The sequence below is a fragment of the Miniopterus natalensis genome, chromosome 19 (genome assembly GCF_054644295.1).
Source record: "Miniopterus natalensis isolate mMinNat1 chromosome 19, mMinNat1.hap1, whole genome shotgun sequence".
Lineage (NCBI taxonomy): Eukaryota > Metazoa > Chordata > Mammalia > Chiroptera > Miniopteridae > Miniopterus > Miniopterus natalensis.
The window spans coordinates 36,007,790-36,026,283 of NC_142099.1; the positions used below are offsets into that span (position 1 = coordinate 36,007,790).

General features: G+C 40.8%; 1 protein-coding gene across 1 annotated transcript; it reads right to left on the reverse strand.

Annotated features, from left to right (window-relative positions):
* Positions 1-213: 213 nt before the first annotated feature.
* BLZF1 (basic leucine zipper nuclear factor 1) lies at positions 214-18,470 on the reverse strand. The gene is made up of 7 exons (XM_016202375.2): positions 18,371-18,470; positions 17,271-17,345; positions 10,949-11,367; positions 9,540-9,739; positions 7,522-7,650; positions 4,883-5,102; positions 214-1,546 (listed from the first exon to the last, which is right to left on the reverse strand). The coding sequence occupies exons 2-7, from the start codon at positions 17,299-17,301 to the stop codon at positions 1,364-1,366; spliced, it is 1,182 nt and encodes a 393-aa protein (XP_016057861.2). The 5' UTR covers positions 17,302-17,345; positions 18,371-18,470; the 3' UTR covers positions 214-1,363.
* Positions 18,471-18,494: the final 24 nt, after the last annotated feature.

Below are 18,494 nucleotides of genomic sequence, written 5' to 3' on the forward strand. Positions count from 1 at the left end.
TATCTTTTTTATTTGTTTTTGTTGCCTGTGCTTCTGGTGTCTTATCTGAGAAATCACTGCCAAACCCACAACATGAAGCTTCTCCTCTGTTTTCTTCTAAGTTTTATACTAAGTAAAGCTAAAGGAAAGGCTGAAGAATGAGCGTAAATACTATAAGATAGATGAAGACTTGAATTGAAATACATCATTCTGGGCAAAAAATACAATACTGAATAAAGAAGACAGAGAAATTTATTGCCACATCAAATTATAAATATAACTCAGATGAATCAGACCAAAAAAAAAATCATTAGGTTGACATTAAAATATATTGTACTTTGACCAGATTTTTGAGGATTTCTCTATTGACAGGCACTTCTGTAACTAATTAGTATAATTTGGTATAAACATTTTATGGATGTTTTTAAAGACCTATAAAAGGGTATTTTGTGATTGTCCATCATAAATAAACAATAGATATTACATAATATAACTTAATTGATGGATTGCATTTTTGAGTTTGTATAGTATTCTAGAAAGATCCTACTTTCTCCACCATATTTTTAAATATGAAATTGGAAATTTTTGTTGCTTTGCCCAAATGAACTCAATAGTTAGAATCTATTTTATATATGCCAAGTGGCATCCACTCAAAATATGGAATCCCCTGCACAAAAGCAACCTGAGAACACATTTTGCTGAAGCACATGTTCATGGGGCTGTAAAATATTTCTAATTTTCCTAATATATAGTACTTATTTTTAAAAGATTTGTCCCTTCACCTATAGTACTTCCTAAGCCTCCTTTGTAGCCCCCTCCTCAAAATTCACCTACAATAGAAAAAACACTCCTTTCCCCAACCCCTCTGCCAATTACCCCTCTAGAGTAGGGGTCAGAAAACTGTAAAGGGCAGGTAGTAAATATATTAGGCTTTGCAGCCCCATTTCATCTACACAGCTCTACTGTGTACTACAAGAGCCCACCGCAGACAACAGTAAGTGAATGGGCTTGGCAGCCCATGATTAGTTTGCCAATCACTGATTTCGGGTAACAAATTAAATCTCATATAAATATATAGCAAGATAAACAATAATTTGGGGCCTAAACGAAGGTACATAATGTTTTCCCTTTTGGATCCTTTAGGAAAAGCATTGTGATGTCTGGAAAGCATTCTCTACTTTAGGTATATTTGCAGTTTCCTTCTTTTCTTACCCTGAGACATTTTTTGAGAAAGGGTAATCTGGAGTCTAGTACATGACACGTCTTTGGGAACATACATGATTTAAATAGAAAGTGAGATTACTTCTACATTATAGGCACCCAGCTCCGAATAATAATGACTCCTGGTAGCAGCAAGGGCCTGCAGCATGCCTCCACGCTCTAGTTAAAGGGCAATAAGCTCCCCCTGGCACCTGTTGCAGCAATTGAAAGTTATATTTTCATATCTAGTATAGGGATGAAATCGCCCAATATTTTTCTTTGTAGCAAGTAAAGTGGTTGGTGAAGACTCAGAAAATAGATTATCAGGTGAGCTTTCTGTGCAGGTAGCTGGGTCCATGCGAAGAACCTAAAGGAAAATAAGCAGTAATGTCAGGTGTATGCAGGTTTTATTGAGGTATAACTACCTATAAAGCTCCATTTCATTAGTATGTAACTACCATAAAAATAACATCTGAATACGGAACTTGATTGATGAGAGAACTTATCCCTTTTCTCAGAAGGTTCTAAATTTAACAATGAAGTCCAGTTATTACATCACCTAGTTGACCTATTTCTTTAAAATGAAGAAATGAATATTCTCTTATGGATACTGGTGAAAATATAGAAGATAAGGTTACATCAATTCTACCTTATGTGACGTCTGTTTTGATCCTTAATAAAAAGTACCCACCTCCTTCCTTCTTCAGTTTTTCATGTAGCTGCTTGAAATCAGGATTCTACCTGGATGCCTCTATTGAAATCCTACTTCAAAGGTTTTGATCATTACTTAAAAGAATCAAAGACTTTTCATTTCTTACTAATTTACATGCAGTATTTCATGCTCACGTCATGTTCTTGTTTCTTGAGTTTCATGGACACCACGCTCCCTAACTCTTCTGCTCTGACTCTCCTAATTCTGCTTCGCTTACTGAGACCCACCACAGGAGGAACTTTGGGTTGAAAAACGTCAAGCGAGAGCAAGGATAACATGATAACGCTGGCTTGTGGTCCCTGCCTCTCACGTTCACCTTCTCCCGACTATCACCAAGTGACGAGGGTGGGTTATGGAGAGGAGGCGGCAGTGCAATCGGAAAGGAACTGGGAAAAGCCCTGGTTCCCTGAGCCAAGGGAAGGGAGTGCCTCAGGAAAGGAGCAGGCAGCTCTACCAGACGCTAGGGGCGGCAACCACAGTGGCAGTGACACAACTTCCAACAAAGAGAATAGAGAAGGGGAATGAAAGGATGAAGGCGAGGAGTTTAGTTTTAGGTGCTGATTCATTTAGTAAACAGCTCGGTATCTACTATGTGCCAAGGATTCTACCAGACCTTGAAGACATATCAGACAGAGCCCCTGACCTTAGAAAGCTTACAGTTTGGGGAATCAAACAACGGCAATTTTACATGGTCAAGAGCTATAATAAATATACACAAAATGCAATGGAAGCCTGGAGGAAGGAACATCTAGGTTTGCCAGTGGGATTCAGGGAGGGCTGATTCTTCAAGGTACAGAGGTGCTGGAAGGACGGTCGAGACAGAAGGAATAGTATGGACAGGCGGGTGAGAGACAATGGCCTATCTGTGGAATAGAAAGTGGTCAACTGGAATGTCAATTGTGTGTATTTGTGAGGGGGGTACACCTGGGAAATGACCCTTGAGGAGGGAAAATGGAGTAAAGATTATGAAAATCCTTCTACACGAATTCAGTAAGGGAGCCTGGGAGCTGTCTGAGCAGGAGTACCAGGACGAATGCACTGACATTTTTTGGCGGGGGGGGGTTGGCATTTTTGAAATAACTCTGGCAAGTGAAAAGCAGGCAGGGATATTGGTAAGGAGGCTATTGCAACAGTCCAGGTTGGAGGTCAGTGGCTGGACTTGGGAGAGAGAACAAATTAGAGAGAACTAACAGGATTTTTAAAACCAACAGGACTGAGAAATTACACTATGCTGGAATCTACTGTGGGCTTCATATGCCTTACTTTATGGAACCCTCAGAGCACCCCTACATAGTAGGTATAGGTCACTAGGGTGGGGGGCAGTGGAGAGGAAGCAGCTGGGTTTCCGTCTCCTCCTCCTTGGAAGGGGTAGGACACGAATACAAAAGCAAGGAGAACAGAGGCGGTTCTATTTTTAGCTGTTTTTGGAACAAACAAATGGAGATATCTCCCTGGATATGTCTTCTGAGCTCAAAAAGAGTCTCAGTTAAAGTCATAAGCAGAAAGCTATGGGAAAAGGGTTGTCCCCAGAGAATAGGGAATGTCTGTCATGGGAAGAAAAGCTCAGGAGCGGGCCCAGGGAGAGGATGCCTCTGCCCCACAGCCTGAGAAAGAAGGGTCCCAGACGTCACATGGGGGCCAAGAAAGAGTAGTCACAGAAGTGACATGTAGTAAACTATGACAACACAGTCATTAAACATTCATGGCCTTTGTAAGGGGACTCTGAGAATAGTGGAGCTGGAAGTCTACTAGGATAAGCAGAAAGGAGGAATTGAGGAGTGGACGGTATGTAAGCAACGAGTACAGTCAGCTTGTCTAAGACTCTTGATTGCGAAGGGAAGGTGATAAGGCCATCTGCAGAGAACTTAGTGCAGAGGGAAGATTCTTCTTTTTAGATGATGGACACCTGGGTATGTTTGTAAGCCAGAAACAGAGCCAGCAGAGAGAAGGGGTAACTGTTGGGGGGAGGCCTGCTGAGCTTGGAGGGGAGCTGAGCTCTAAAGAGGAGGCGACACCTTTTCCAGAAAGAGGTATGTATGGAAGGCTGGTTGCCATACAGACAGGCATCTAGATATCAAGTGGGACCTTGATGGAGCTTTCTGCCTCTGCCCTCTTTTTCTTCTGTATGTAAGGAACCAAAGTCACCTGCTGATGAGTTTGGTGGGTACAGAAACAAAGAAGACAGACAATTGAACTGACATAGGACTGCAGTCTTCTGGGTACCCAGGAGAAGGTAAGAGACAAAGGGACTTTGCAAGCTACGGCAAGAAAAAAGCCAGCACAGTGAGCTGATGAAATGAAGAAAAAAATGCAGGGATCATAGGGGGAAAATTATGATGCAATTAAGAAATGGGTTCATCAGAATGAAGGAATCAGAGCTGGGAAGAAAAGTTAAGATCACAGATCATTGCACGGGTGCTGAGTTGAAGATTTTAACAGTGGAACAGTTCTAGTTAATGACAAGGGCTAAGACTGGAGCATGGGAGTTGAATACTGAAATGCAATGGAAGTGAACTTGGTTGTGCTCATAGAACTGTGAGACCACAGTATTTGGCAGGTCACCTACGTGAACCCTGAATTCACCCAGGACTGTATGTACCAAGTCTACACTCTATGATTCTGCAGTATTTGGCACATTCACATCTACATGTGGGAATTACAATTTCTTAGATCAAAGTAATTATCTACTCATGATTACTAAGTTAGAAATAATTCTACAGTTTTCATATCAAAATGAACTCAAGAAAAGGCTAAAACAGGCTCTCTTTCAAGACAATTACAGTTTTCTCCTTAACAACAGAATAATCATATTCGAGAAAATTAAAGCTCAGAGAGGAAATAATTTTCAAGATCACAAGTTCGTTTGCATGAGAATTGTGTTTAGATCCCATATCCCTGAACCCCCAGTGCCAAGCACTTTCCACTAGAACATGCCACCTTCAGTGAGAGACAGTGTTAGAAATTCCACAGATCATGCAAAAAATGTTTTACCGTTTCAGCCATTTTTTCTGCTGGGGTGCTGCAGAATTCAACTGTTGGAGGAATCTTTTTTTGACTGTTAGTTCCAACATTTCCCAGAAGATGAGCATTTACTGCTTTTGCCAACTTGTGATTTGTTAATGCTAGTTCCGCTGTGCTTTGAGGTTGAGTACTGGGATAGTAGGTTTGCTCTCTTCCCCACTGCAAGGAAACTAAGAGCTCCTCCAATAATCTGCACAGAACACACATGAACACTGAACATTAGTAAGAGAACAAAATAGAAAATCAGGACTATTCAATGAATGAGAAACATATTTCTGAAATCACGTATCTTTTGTAATAGATTCCAGAAAGCACGTATTGATTTATTAGGTTATTATCTAGAAATCACTTAACAGTACTCTTCTGTTCTCACATTTTAGTATAGGTAAAATATACTAGTACACTCAGTTATATAGAAGCACTGGTTTGATTTGTGCACCTATTGAGATGTTCATATGGTATTTCTTTTCTGGTGAGTTGCATTAATTGATTTTGAATGACATACCAACCTACAATTCCTAGGCTAAAACTTACTTGGGCATGATGTATAAACCTTTTTTATACAGTCATGCTCCACTTAATGACGGGGTATCTTCTGAGAAATGCGTTGTTAGACAATTTCATCACTGTGGTCATAGAGTGAACTTACACACACCTAGATGGTACAGCCTGCTGCACACCTGGGCTGTATGGTACAGCCTATTGCTCCTGGGCTATAAACTTGTATAGCAGGTTACTGTACAACACGAGATTAAATCAAGCACAAGAGAAAATGATGCAATAAAGAGATATTGAATGAGGCTGCTGCTGGCGCAACGTGGCGTACTGACAGCAAACTGTTTCTAAGTGGAAAGAGTACACTCTAAAGTAATGATAAAAAAGTATAGTATAGGAAATACACAGAGTAGTAACGCCGTCATTTAGGATCATCAGTAAAGGGACTGGTCGTGTTGTATGTGACCAGCAGTGCACTAAGTTTGTTTTCACCAGCATCACAAGCATGTGAGCCAACCTTATGATGGCCACCACGTCACTAGGCTCCATTATAATTTTATGTGACCACTGTAGGTCCATCATTGCCCAAAATGTCTTCATGCAGCACGTAACTGTATATGGTTGGATTTGATTCGTTAAAATTCTGTTAAGGATTTTTGCATGTATGTTCATGAAGGATATTGGTCTGTGGTCCTCTTGCAGTGTCTGTCTGGTTCTGGTATCAAGATGATGCTCGCCTCATATAATGAATGGGAAAGTGTTCCTTCCTTCTCTCTTTCCTAGAAGACTTTGTGTAAATTTGGTTTTGTTTCTTCCTGAGACATTTGCTAGTATTCACTAGTGAACCCTTCTAGTCCTGGGGTTTCATTTACTAGAAGGTGTTTAACTATAAATACAACTGTTTTAATAGGTTGTGCTAGTCAGGCTATCTGTTCCCGAGCACCCTTTGGTAGTTCGTATCTTTTAAGGAGTCTGTCCATTTCATCTAAGCTGTTGAATTTATTGGCACAGAGTTGTTCACAATGTGCCCCTGTTATCTTTTTGTGTCTGTAGAATCTGCAGTGCAGCCCCCTCCTTCTCATTCCTGATACTGGTCATGTGTATTTTTTTCCCTGATTATACTGAGATTTCTTAATTTTATCTTTTCAGAGAAGCAGCATTTGGCTTTCTATTTTTATTATTTCTGCTCTCATCCTACTGTTTTCTTCTTTTGCTTTATTTGCTCTCTGTGTTTCTTGAGGAAGCTTAGATCCCTGACAAGACCTTTGTTCTTTTCTAAGATAAGCACTTAAAGTTATAGCCCTGCTCAGCTGGTGTGGCTCAGTGCTTGAACACTGACCTATGATCCAGGAGATCGCAGTTGGGGGCTCTCTCCCCGACCCCGGTCAGGAAATGTGCGGGAGGCAACCAGTCGATTTGTCTCTCTCACACTGATGTTTCTTTCTCTCTCTCTCTCTCTCCTCCTTGTTCCCTCCCTTCCCCTCTCTCTGAAAAAAGCAATGGAAAATAAATGAGAATAAGTAAGTAAGTAAGTAAATAAATAAATAAATAAAATGATAAATTTCCCTCTAAACAGTGCTTTAGTTGCCTCCCACAAAATCTGATATTTTGATATACTGAGTTTTCATTCTTCCAATTTCCCCTATGATTTCCTCTTGACCTGTACTGATCTGATTTGCAATAAATCAATTATATAGAAGCACAAAGCACTTTTAAGGAAGACCATCAATTTTGACAGTTCTGGCACACATGGACATGATAACAAGCTCTAATTCTGTAGAGTGGTCCTCAGAAAGATCTTCTTCTACAGGAAGAACAGGTACAGTCTCTGTCTACCAAAAGTTATACAGAAGTGTTGCAAATATTTAAAAAATGATCTTTAAATCCAGGGAGTTCTTCTTTTATAGATATAACTAATTCTCTCCCCAGTTAAGAAGGTAAGAGGCGGACCTTTTATTTTTCAGTCTTCCTCCCTCTCCTGGCCATCTATTTTGAAATGCTACTCAAAGTATATGCTCAACAGGTTATTAAATGCAGCAACACTACAGAACTGTCACAGGAACAGGAAGTGCAGGAGAACGCAGGAGAGTCCAGGATGTAAACAAGGGCCATACTTGTGGGTGGCTCTCATTCCCTGGCGAAGCTGCTCCCGTTCGCTCAGGAGGTCCCGTAGAGCACCCTCTGTGTCACGGTGCTGGCGCTGCAGAACTGCCCTGGAGTTGGTTAACTCATCTGCCATAACCCTGGAAGAGATTGAAACCTTACCTATAAATTGTCCGATGACAACACATTGCAAAGTTAATATATGACCTTGGCGACTATCATTTTCAAAAGCTTCACAGAAGATTTAACATAGTCAAATTTCTTCCCAGTTTTTGAATCTTCACTAAAAATCATTTTAAATGGTTACAAGCTGAGACTCACTGAAGGGATTCAATTAAAATATTTACAAAACGACAAAGGGAAGGGACTTTCCTTATAAATAGTGATTTTTGAAATGTACATCAATCTTCCTCCAGATTGATCAAATTTTGAAAAAAATAATGTTAACCAAATATTTTAAATACAAAACAGTTTAGAGGAAAACAAAAGTGCACTATTTTCCTACCATCCAGTGACCTCTTTGCTCTAAGAAAAATATTAAAATAACACAGAAAAGTTTCTATGGAAGAAAACCTAGGCCTTCCCTCCTGTCCAGAGTCCCCACCCTGCTTTTATATGTGACCAAAAACGTTTCTTAGACATTTTTCCAGAAATAAATTTATGTATATTCAACATAAAAGCATGTGTTAAAAATAAATATATTCTTTTTATTTACAAAAATGAGATTATTTAATAGAAACTTTTCTATACCTCGCTTTCCCCCCCACCTAATAGTTTATCTTGGTGAGTTTTTCATATTAGCACATATAGAGCTATCTCATCCCCTTAAAAAAAAAAAAAAAAAAGCTTCATGTTTTCTTCTTATTGGATGTACCAAAGTTTATTTAACCAGTTCCCTAGTGATGGAACTGAAGCAAAATTTTAAGGATGTTTATTCAGCTGAAAATCTTAAAAATAAAGTCGCAAATCACAGCAACCACTAAATTCCTTTAAATAAAACAATTTTGATAATGAATGATTAAATCAACTAAAATATCAAAAAAGTATAATTTTTACTGCCATTAGAATGTTACTGTCAGTTTTGATCAGGATGTTAAAAAAGTTACATATTACAATAATCTGCTGCCTCTTAAACTGTTCAAGAATTAATTAACTTTCATTCTAAGACAATAAACAGTAAGTTCATTTCTCTAAATAGCATCCTATATTAGCACAGTTAGAAAACAAATCAAGGACTTTAAGAGAGTAGTCAGTTACTAGAAGGTATCACAGATATTAAGGCATGAAAAGACACTTTCCTTAGAATTTATTCACCACAATCAGTGGTTCTTAAAGTTCAGCCTAGGAACCTCTGGGTTGTGAGAGATGTTGCCAGGTGGTTGGCTTTAATTAAGCATATTGTGTGTGAAACACTGGCTAAGCACGGGGCGTACAGTTGGATAACGCCTGATCCTGTTCTCCAGCAACTCAGTGTTGGAAGGAGGAGGGATAAACAGACAAAGAATCAGAGTTTCTAGCAGAGTTTCCCAACTCTGTGTGTCCATGGGCCACTAGGCCACACGCGTCACCCTTCTCTATTTATGCACGGAGAGAAAGGGCTGGGAAGCTCTGTTACATGTTACTACTATGAGAATAGAGCATGAAGGACAAAGAACACTCTTTTACAGAGTGGCAATGACATTTGAGTTCTCCAGAGAAATAATCTGGTTTGTTTTATTGTGATTTCAGTATTTACTAGATGTCCGACTTTACAATTTTGTTTCGGTATTAAATATTGTAGCAGGAGTGATTTCTCCTATAGAGCAGTAATTTAGGATTCTGGAATGAGGAGGTCCCGATGCTATCACTTCTCCACTGAGGGAGACGGCTTCCATCCACAGGAGGGAGAGTCCACATCCTAAATAACGTAAGAAGCACTTCGATGTGACTCAGAATTTTTCACACTAACAATCGACTTTCTTGTGTTATGGGTTAAAAAGTTTATAGATCAAAAACTAAAAAATGAAACACTATTTAAAATAGAACATACCTGCTCGCGAGGAATTTGCTTCGCCATACGTCACACTGTATTGACATACGTTCTAACTGCTCTGCGAGCTGCGCTGTATTTTGACTTAGGGCTTCATTTTCTAAAATAAGCTGATTTTTCTCACGGGCTAGACGCTCAAAGTGATACTGAAGATCATTGCCAACAGAGGCCACCAGCAGCTTTTTTAACTCACGGTTGACCTAGAAGAGCACATGACCAATGTAACATGCTCAGAGGAGCATCAGGGACTATAATGGAGCAGAGTGAACAGAAGAGAAACTGTTTTATGTAATCTGGACCCCTCTTACTTACGGTATAGGTCAAAAAGTGATATTAAATATTTAAGCTTTATAATATGAACATACTAACCAGACCTACTCTATCTATAGCCCATGTGGTGATAAACAGCCTCTTATAATAAACTGCTTCCAGTCAACACCTAAAGGGGAAAAATTAGAAAACTAAACAGTAAGTTTTGTTAAAAAATATGACAGTGAATGTTTTATGTGGTTTTTTTAATCTTATTCAACATTTAAAAAATAATTTCTTTGGCCCTAGGATTTTTCCTTTTAATAATTTAAGCAAAGGAAGCAATTCAGGATTCTCTCCAAGCACATTCTTTACACTGATATTGAAAATGCAGAAGTTAAAACATACACGTTTAATCACAGGTGCTAGTTTATGGTGCAGCCACTGAAGAATTGTGGCTATTTGTAACAGAATATTCTGTTAACAACTAAGGTGGCACTATTTTCTTTGTTTTTCTGTATTTTGCAAATTGTTTACAGATAACTTTATAATTAGAAATTAGTTGTTAAAAATATATTAAAATATATTTGGGAAAGAACCACTCACCACAGTATCACAAAGATTAACCTCCGTTAGACAAATTGTAGTCTAATGGGGGAAAAGCAGAGGCCAAGGCAACGCCTACTAAGATGTAAATGTTACAGAGATACAAGCAAGCATCACAGACAGTTTTCCATTTACAATGACGAGACCAATACTAGCCCACCCTTCTCTTTATTCTGAGCATTATGTATACAAGGGCAAACTACCTGGAATTTATGGACCCTTACAACAGGGTTTGGTAATGAGTCAGTTTCGAAGCCTGACTGGGTCCATCTTTGGCTGGAAGTTTACAACTGTAACCTCTTTACAGCTTACAGGTGTTTTGCCCAAAGCACCTCCCACTCGCCTCTTCAACGTGGGTTAGAGATTAGTTCCTGACATACACTAGTTCTACACGAGGCCCCGAGGGAAAACGCGCGATTTAAGAAGTAGCATTCTAGAGGTGACAGCTAAAGTGAGTGACAACTGCTTTCCCAGGAGGAGATGGAGTTCCCTAGCTTGCAGGCTCAGGGGGCCAGGTGTGAGGCGTGGCTGAGCCGAGGCGCAGTGGCGCTTACCTCCGTCTGCACTCGGAGCTGGTTGGAAAGGCCCTCTATGTCCTGCAGCAGCCTCCTTTCAGAGTCCTTGAGCTTCCCCAGGGTGTGCTTTGCCTCTGCGAGCTCCTGCCTCGCCTCTGAAGCCCCCTCTGACTGACGGCCGAGAGACTTAACCTTGACATTCTTTTTGGGGACAACGTGGGTTATAGCAGCTTTGGGAACTACTATTCTCACAGCTTCGACTTCCACCGCTCTCTCAGTGAGGATCTTGCCCAGCTGCAGGACTCCAGGGCTCTCTGATGTCCCTGCTTTCTTTCGTGGACTCTGAAGGACATGGGGCTTTATCGGCTGGACTCCAGAGGTGACTTCAACAGACTTAGGTGACTCCTCAGTTTCCATTCCATCTCCTGCTCCTCGGATTGGGGTTGAAGTCAGGGTGACTGAAAAAGGGAACACAAAACATAAGCTACATACTGAAAAAGGCAAGACATGCCTCACCCTCCATTCAGAATTACTGGCATTCAGAAGAATGGAAAAATTCAGGGTGAAAAGTAATTTTCAAAATAATCGTGTCAAAAAAAGATTCACAATGTCCTACAGGTTCAGGCCTCCCTTAAATAAATGGCTTCTCTCTTGGCAGAAATGCAGGAGATTTGGAACCAGGGTATTTGGCTCTGACTTCCATTTCCTAGTGTGACCTCAGGTAAATAACTTAACCCTCCATGCATCTCGGCATCCTAACCTGCAAAATGGAGATAGTAGCAGTTGTGCTACAGGGTTGTGGTCAGAAAGAACACACTGAGATCAAGAGCATGGCATGCTGTAGACACTCAATAATGTGAGCTAACTGTAAAATAATAAATATCAGCTATATGTATGCATATTTGAAACCATTAACTTCAAAATAGATTTATCTGTTTTTTTGAACTCTTGGCAAAGAATGCTTCACACAAACTACCCAACAGGACTATTCAATACTCTCAGTCCTAGGACCCTAATCTTTATCTTATTCTCTCTCTCTTTTTAAATATATCTTTATTTCAGAGAGAGGAAGGGAGAGGGAGAGAGAGATAGAAACATCAATGATGAGAGAGTCATTGATTGGCTGCCTCCTGCACGCCCCCCACTGGGGATCCAGCCCACAACCCAGGCAGGTGCCCTGACCAGGAATGAACCCCGATTTCCTGGATTGTAGGTCGATGCTCAACTGCTGACCCACGCCGGCTGGGCATGTCTTATTCTCTTAAATGGCTTCTTTTGTCACTCACTGTGATTCTTAGTTATCCCTAAGAAGTCAGCTTCAACTCCACTCTTTGCTTTTAATCTTCCCAACTGCTCTGGCCCACTCTCTGAAGAATGTGGCTCTTACTGTCTCAAATTCAGTTTGAACTTTAATCATGAACCAAAGTTATCATGTTAAGGGTTTGTATGTGCTAATCTCACTTTCCCAGTAAGTCTGGTAAGAACATTAAGAGCAGGCATCATGCTCTACACAAGTGGAAGGAACCTGGTGTTAAATCTGGCTTTGAATTCCATCACCTGGAATTCAGGTACCTGAAGAAAATCCTACCTGGAGAAAATCCTACAATGATCTTAGCTTCAGTTTTAACTTCCATGAAGTTAATTAAATAATATTTACATCTTGGTAATATTAAATCTGAATATTGAATGAGAAAATATTAAGTAACAGATAACCAACAGTTATAAAAGACTTGCCATGTGCCAAATACTATTCTAAATACTTTCCATGTAACTCATTTAATCCTTATAATCACCCTGTGGTGGGTATGATTAGCTCTGTTTTATCTATGAGGAAAATGGGGGGCACAAGGAGGTCTAGGAACTTCCCTAAGGTCACACCACACAGCTAGTGTGCTGAGAGGCAGAAGAATTCTAACTAGTCTGTCCACAAAGACTGGGCCTTACCCGCTGCATGTACAGTGTCCTAAGTTCAAGATCAGATATAAGGTGTCTGGCACACTAGTAAGTAGCAGGCATTTAATAAATGGTGGCACCCATTCCTTTCCTCCATAGTGCTCGGTGCACTGCCCCACACGTTTACCAAATTAATTTGCTCAAGTGAACTAAATTATAAGCAAACCTGGCTGTCTGTCTTTGGTTCAGACAACTTCTGGAAGGAAGCTCTGCTCACCAGGACACTGCCTTTGCTCCAGTCAAATAAGAAAAATATTTGTTTCTTTCCTGCCCCTGTCTTGTACTATGTATCACCTGACAGCTCCCTGTAGTAACGACCATGATTCCAGCTCACCGGTACACACAAGCACAGGGTCAGGGCTTCACAGCTCCTCACCTGGGGGCTCACCTTTCATAATTCTATTTTTCCTCATGACACACATAGAAACCTTTATTACACATGCACTGGCACAATCCAGGGCACATTCATGAGCAATTACCTTCTCTCAAGTGGGAGGGCCATGCTGTGTGGTGCCAGCTCCATAATTATGAGCAATGCTGACCTAAAGCAAAACATCAGCCCTACTACTCTCCACTCTTTGAAGGGAACCAACAAAACAGTTCAATTGTGTACCAACAGTACTTCCACCTGTGATCATTTACCCAAGATGAAATGTCTAAGGTTCCTGGCTCACTCTTCTTACCTTCCCCAAGGATGGTGAAAGGCAGGGAAAGAATAAACAATACTCTACAAAGGGGTTGGCAAGCTTTTTCTGTAAAGGGCCAGAAAATAAATATTGAGCACATTATGTACTTATATAAGAAGAAAAAACCCCAAATTTTATAGATGAAATTCAAACTATAATAATTGAGTAAAGTTTTTTTTTGGTAATGTAGGTCTAATAAAGAGAACAGAATTCTTTTTGACTTGGGATAACTCTTGGCTTAGGTGGGATTTGGTTAGTGCTCTTGATTATCAAACTGACTGAATGTTCGCGGGAGGCCCGAAGGGGCCTGAATTTCCAAGCCCTGCTCTAGAATATTCAGGCAAAAAGAATATGATTTTGTGGTTTATTAAACATTTCTCTTTTTTTCATAAAAGTATAAATCTATGAAGACAGACACCCTCAATCAGCATGATGGTATAGTAGAAAGAACACCAGACTAGGAGTCAAAGCAACTCAAGTCCCTACTGCCACACACTGTGGAACCTCGGGCAAACCCTAACCTTAACTCCTCTTCCCTTGGTGCCCTCAGAGCAAGGCCAACAACACCAGGGTGTCTTCCAGCCAGCCCTTCCTGTGCAGACCAGAGTGCTAGGAGCTCACCAGGCTGGGCTGCCTCCTAGTCTTTGTCTCATCAGCTTAGTGAAATGGTGCTTGGCACAGAACAGATGAATTAGTGCTTGCTGAAGTTCACTGTCTTTATCACACTCCCTAGAAAATTTCATTTAACATCCAATAACTAACTCATTTAAAAACAGTAATTTTTTTCCCTCTACACTAAGACATTAGCAAAAAACTCAGTTATAGCCAACAAATTTTTCAGAACATATGCAGATTCAGCTATAAAACAGTTAAACATATTAGGGATCATCAATTGGTAATTTTAAATCAATATTCTTTTAAATGTCACCAATATTACCTAATAGTTTAGTTAGTTACTATTAAATTAGAAACTATGTTATAGATGTTGGACTTAAGAGTTAAGCCCACATTTACTGATGTGGAATCTGAGCATTCTTCCTGTCACAGGCTTCATGACTAGAGTTCCCTGGTCAAAAGGCTGTGGGCAATGCTCAGAGCTTCAGTGTACATTCGTACATTAAAGGCTCCGAGAGGTCCTGCAGTATAATCCCCTTTAATCCAGCATTTCCCAAATTTATCTGCCCATGGAATACTTTTTCACCTAATACCTATTACTCAGGGAACTAGCATTAAAATTAGTCTATTTATGGAATTATAAATGTTTAAATGCCTTAGTCTCTCCTATTTGGTCTACTTTCTCTAAACTGCCCGACTCTAATGTCTTCAGTTTTCATTTTAACCTTGCCTCTAATCCTCTCATTGCTCCTGGATAGTGCATGCTTCCCTTCCAGAAATAGCCCTAGCAGCAAGGATGTCTCCCCCTCACCACAGTACTGCTCAAACTTCCATGGAAAGTTGTCATTATAAACCAATCCTGTTATCTTCTGAGTCAGTTACAGGAAGTGCAGACAGCTGACAAATGTCAACCATGATAAGTGCACCTTTTCTCAGGCCATGTGATACAAGTTCCTTTTGTTCACTAAGGACACTTAACATATGTTAAGTAGGAACAGGAGGAAGAGCTGAATTACCTAGCTTACTGCAAAATTAAGATCGAATGAAACAATGTATGTGAAAGTACTGTAAAATCCTAATCCTCATTACAAAGAAGCAATAACAATAAAAATAATTTAATTTCAGAGGCTTTGCAGTAATTAACTTTTAGTCACTAATGATAATATTGTATTAGTTTCTGTTTTTTAACCAAGCACCATGCTAACTGCTTTCACATTAGTTACCATTTAATTGCTCTTATTTCCTATTAATCCCCAGTTTATTACTTTCATCACAGTCTCTGGTTTGCTTATCCTAATAATATAAAAGTCTTCTGGTAACTCTGAAATGCGCTGCATGTAGCTGAATTAAGCTCAGCTAAATATTTATTGGCCTCTTCTCTCCCTTGCTTCCTAAACATATTTAACCCCCCTTACTTAACCCCCTTAAAGAATTTGCTGTGGGAGGTTTGCTTGCTACAAAGTTGGCTTCAGAAAATAGTTGCCCATCTCACACTGACAGTCCCAACCTCCAGAACTCACTCCATCCAAGCATAGCCTGAACAAGGAGTTCACTTTGTGACATGCTAAGACTGTTACTGACGTTAAGTGAAGATGGGGTGGGCAGTGGGCTATGAGGGTCTGAATCACAAGGGAAAACATCGGAGCTAAAGATATATTTGGAAGTCATTCTTGTAGAATAACTCTGAAGCCTTGAGAGAAGAGAAAGTAGGCTGAAAAAACAATATTTCAAAGAGGAAGATGAAAAAGGAACAGGGAAGACAGGGCTACAGCAGCGATGTCCAGTGGAACTTTCTTTAAAGATGGAAATGTCCTTCATCTGCACTTTCTAATACAACAGCCACCAGCCACATGTGGCTACTGAGAACCTGTGATGTGGCTAGTGTGACTGAGAAACTAAATTTTTAATTTTTAAAAGTATTCATTTAAACTCAAATAGCCACATGTTGTTAGTGCATTGGACAGGGAAGGGCTAGAGAAGGCTGAAAATAGGAGTGATGTCATGGAAGCCAAGAACAGAAAGTACTTCAAAATGTGGGAATGGTAAACAGTATGAAAAGTTATAGAGAGAACAAGCTAGGCAGGACTAAATAGTAACTACTGTAGTTAGCAAGTGTTATGACTTGAATTGCATCTCCCCAAATATTCGAATGTGGAAGTTCAGGCTCTCCATACCTCAGAATGTGACCTTATTTGGGAACAGGGTCATTGCAGATGTAATTAGTTAAGATGAGATCATACTGGAGTAGGGTGAGCCCTTAATCCAATATGATTGATACCCTTATCAAAAGGAAAAATTTTGTCACAGAGAAATACACAGGGAGGATGCCATGTGAATGTAAAGACAGGGTGATCATGCCAAGGAATACCAAAAATTGCCGGAAAACCACCAGAAACTAGGAGAGGCTTGGAACAGATCCTTCCCTGGTGCCCTTGGAGGGGGACCATGGCCCTGCCAACACCTCAGTCTTGAACTTACAGCCTCCAGAACTGTGAGACAATATGTTATTTATGGCACCAGTTTGTGGTACTTTGTTATTGCAGCCCCAGCAAGCCAATGCAACAAGAAAGAGGTCTTTTATACCTGCTCATTGCCCATCTTCTTGTTTAATCTTCTAGTGGACAGAGGACACAGCTGTAAAACTTTGCTTTTACACCAAATGTTTGACAGTAGTTCTCACCTAATACCAAACGATGCTAATTTTCAATTGTATATCTGAAGCACTAAAATGTAAACATTGCATTATGCAATAAACACGAAGAGATCTGAGACTCAGATGATTCCCCAGGGCTCTGTGAGATTTACTCAGTTGGCTCAAACATTCCTTCCTCCTATCATCATAAATGTCATGTTTAAAAAAGTTGTCACGCCTGGCCAGACATGGCTCAGTGGTTGAGCATCCACCTAAGATCCAGGAGATGGAGGTAGATTCCTGGTCAGGGCACATGCCCAGGTTGTGAGCTTGATCCCCAGTAGGGGGCGTGCAGGAGCCAGCTAATCAAGGACGACTCATCATTGATGTTTCTCTCTCCCTTCCTCTCTCTGAAAGCAATAAAGATATAGATTTAAATAAATAAATAAATAAATGTTATCAAAAGAAGACTTACCTTTAGTTTCTAAACTCTCAAGAGTCGTCATTTTTAAACCAATGAAAATGCACCCCAACACTTCTACTGAAAAACCTAAAAATGTATAAAATTAAAGAATTAAAACAATACTATATAAACACATTCACTAAGTGCCTGTAATTTAAATGATATTCTACTTATTCTGTACTTAGTAACATGCATTTAGAAAGAGAGTGTCCCTCATATCGCTTTTTTAACAGGTGATATTGCTAAAGTTGCCAAATGTCTCAAAAAAATCAGGGATGGCATTTCTGCTTCACTGCCCTCACCAGTATACTCTAAATTATTGGCTGTGTGTTCTGAATTTAGTTCAGAAATAGTATTTAAGCTATTGTAGGGGCTCTTGCACCATTGATACTACAACAGAAATCTTAAAGCAATTAATTTCTTAGGAGACATTACTGACACCAATTTGCTCACTCTGTGTATCAGAGAGGAGCTTCTGTTTAGATGTTTAACAATACAAATATTCATAATAACTCAATTTGCACTTTCTCAGCAATAAAATTAAAATGGCATAGCATGTGCTTTCAGAACTGTACACATGGCTGGCCTTTCAGCATAGACTAAGATCCACCGGAGAACGTGGGGAGGAAGGTGATACTAATGCAATGTTAATCATATGTGATGAACTGCGCAGCAGGGGGCGGCTGGTTTCACCTCAGAAACGGTCGCTGAGCACTCGCCGATGAGCACCGGCCATACGCCGCCCCGCGGCTCCCGTGACTACCTCCCCGCCCACCCTCCTCCGGCTGCCGCGAAAGCGGGTCTCCGAAGTCCCTCCGATTGAGCAGTGCGCCCCGAGGCCGCGCTGGGAAGATGCAGAGCGGAATGGACCAGCGCCTCGGGGGTCTGTGGGCGACACCGCGAGCAGGGGGCGGCGGCGGGTGTGGGGTGAGTGGGCGACAGGCGGCAGGAGAGGCAGGGACACTCCTGTCAACTTCTGCCGTCCCGGGAAGTCGCATCTGAAGTTCGGACCCGGTCAAGCCTTAGATCCAAAAGCTTGGACATCGAACTCCAACCTGGACCTCCGTCACTGTCGACGTCGCCTCGTCCCGCCAGCCCGCGCCAGGACTCACCTCTAAGATTCTCACGCTTCCTGTCCCCGGGGCTCCCCTCTCCCGGCGGTCCGGCTCGAAATCCCCGGCTAAACTTCTCCGCCCAGTCAGTCCCCTCACATTCCGAGCCGACCCGCCGGGCCTT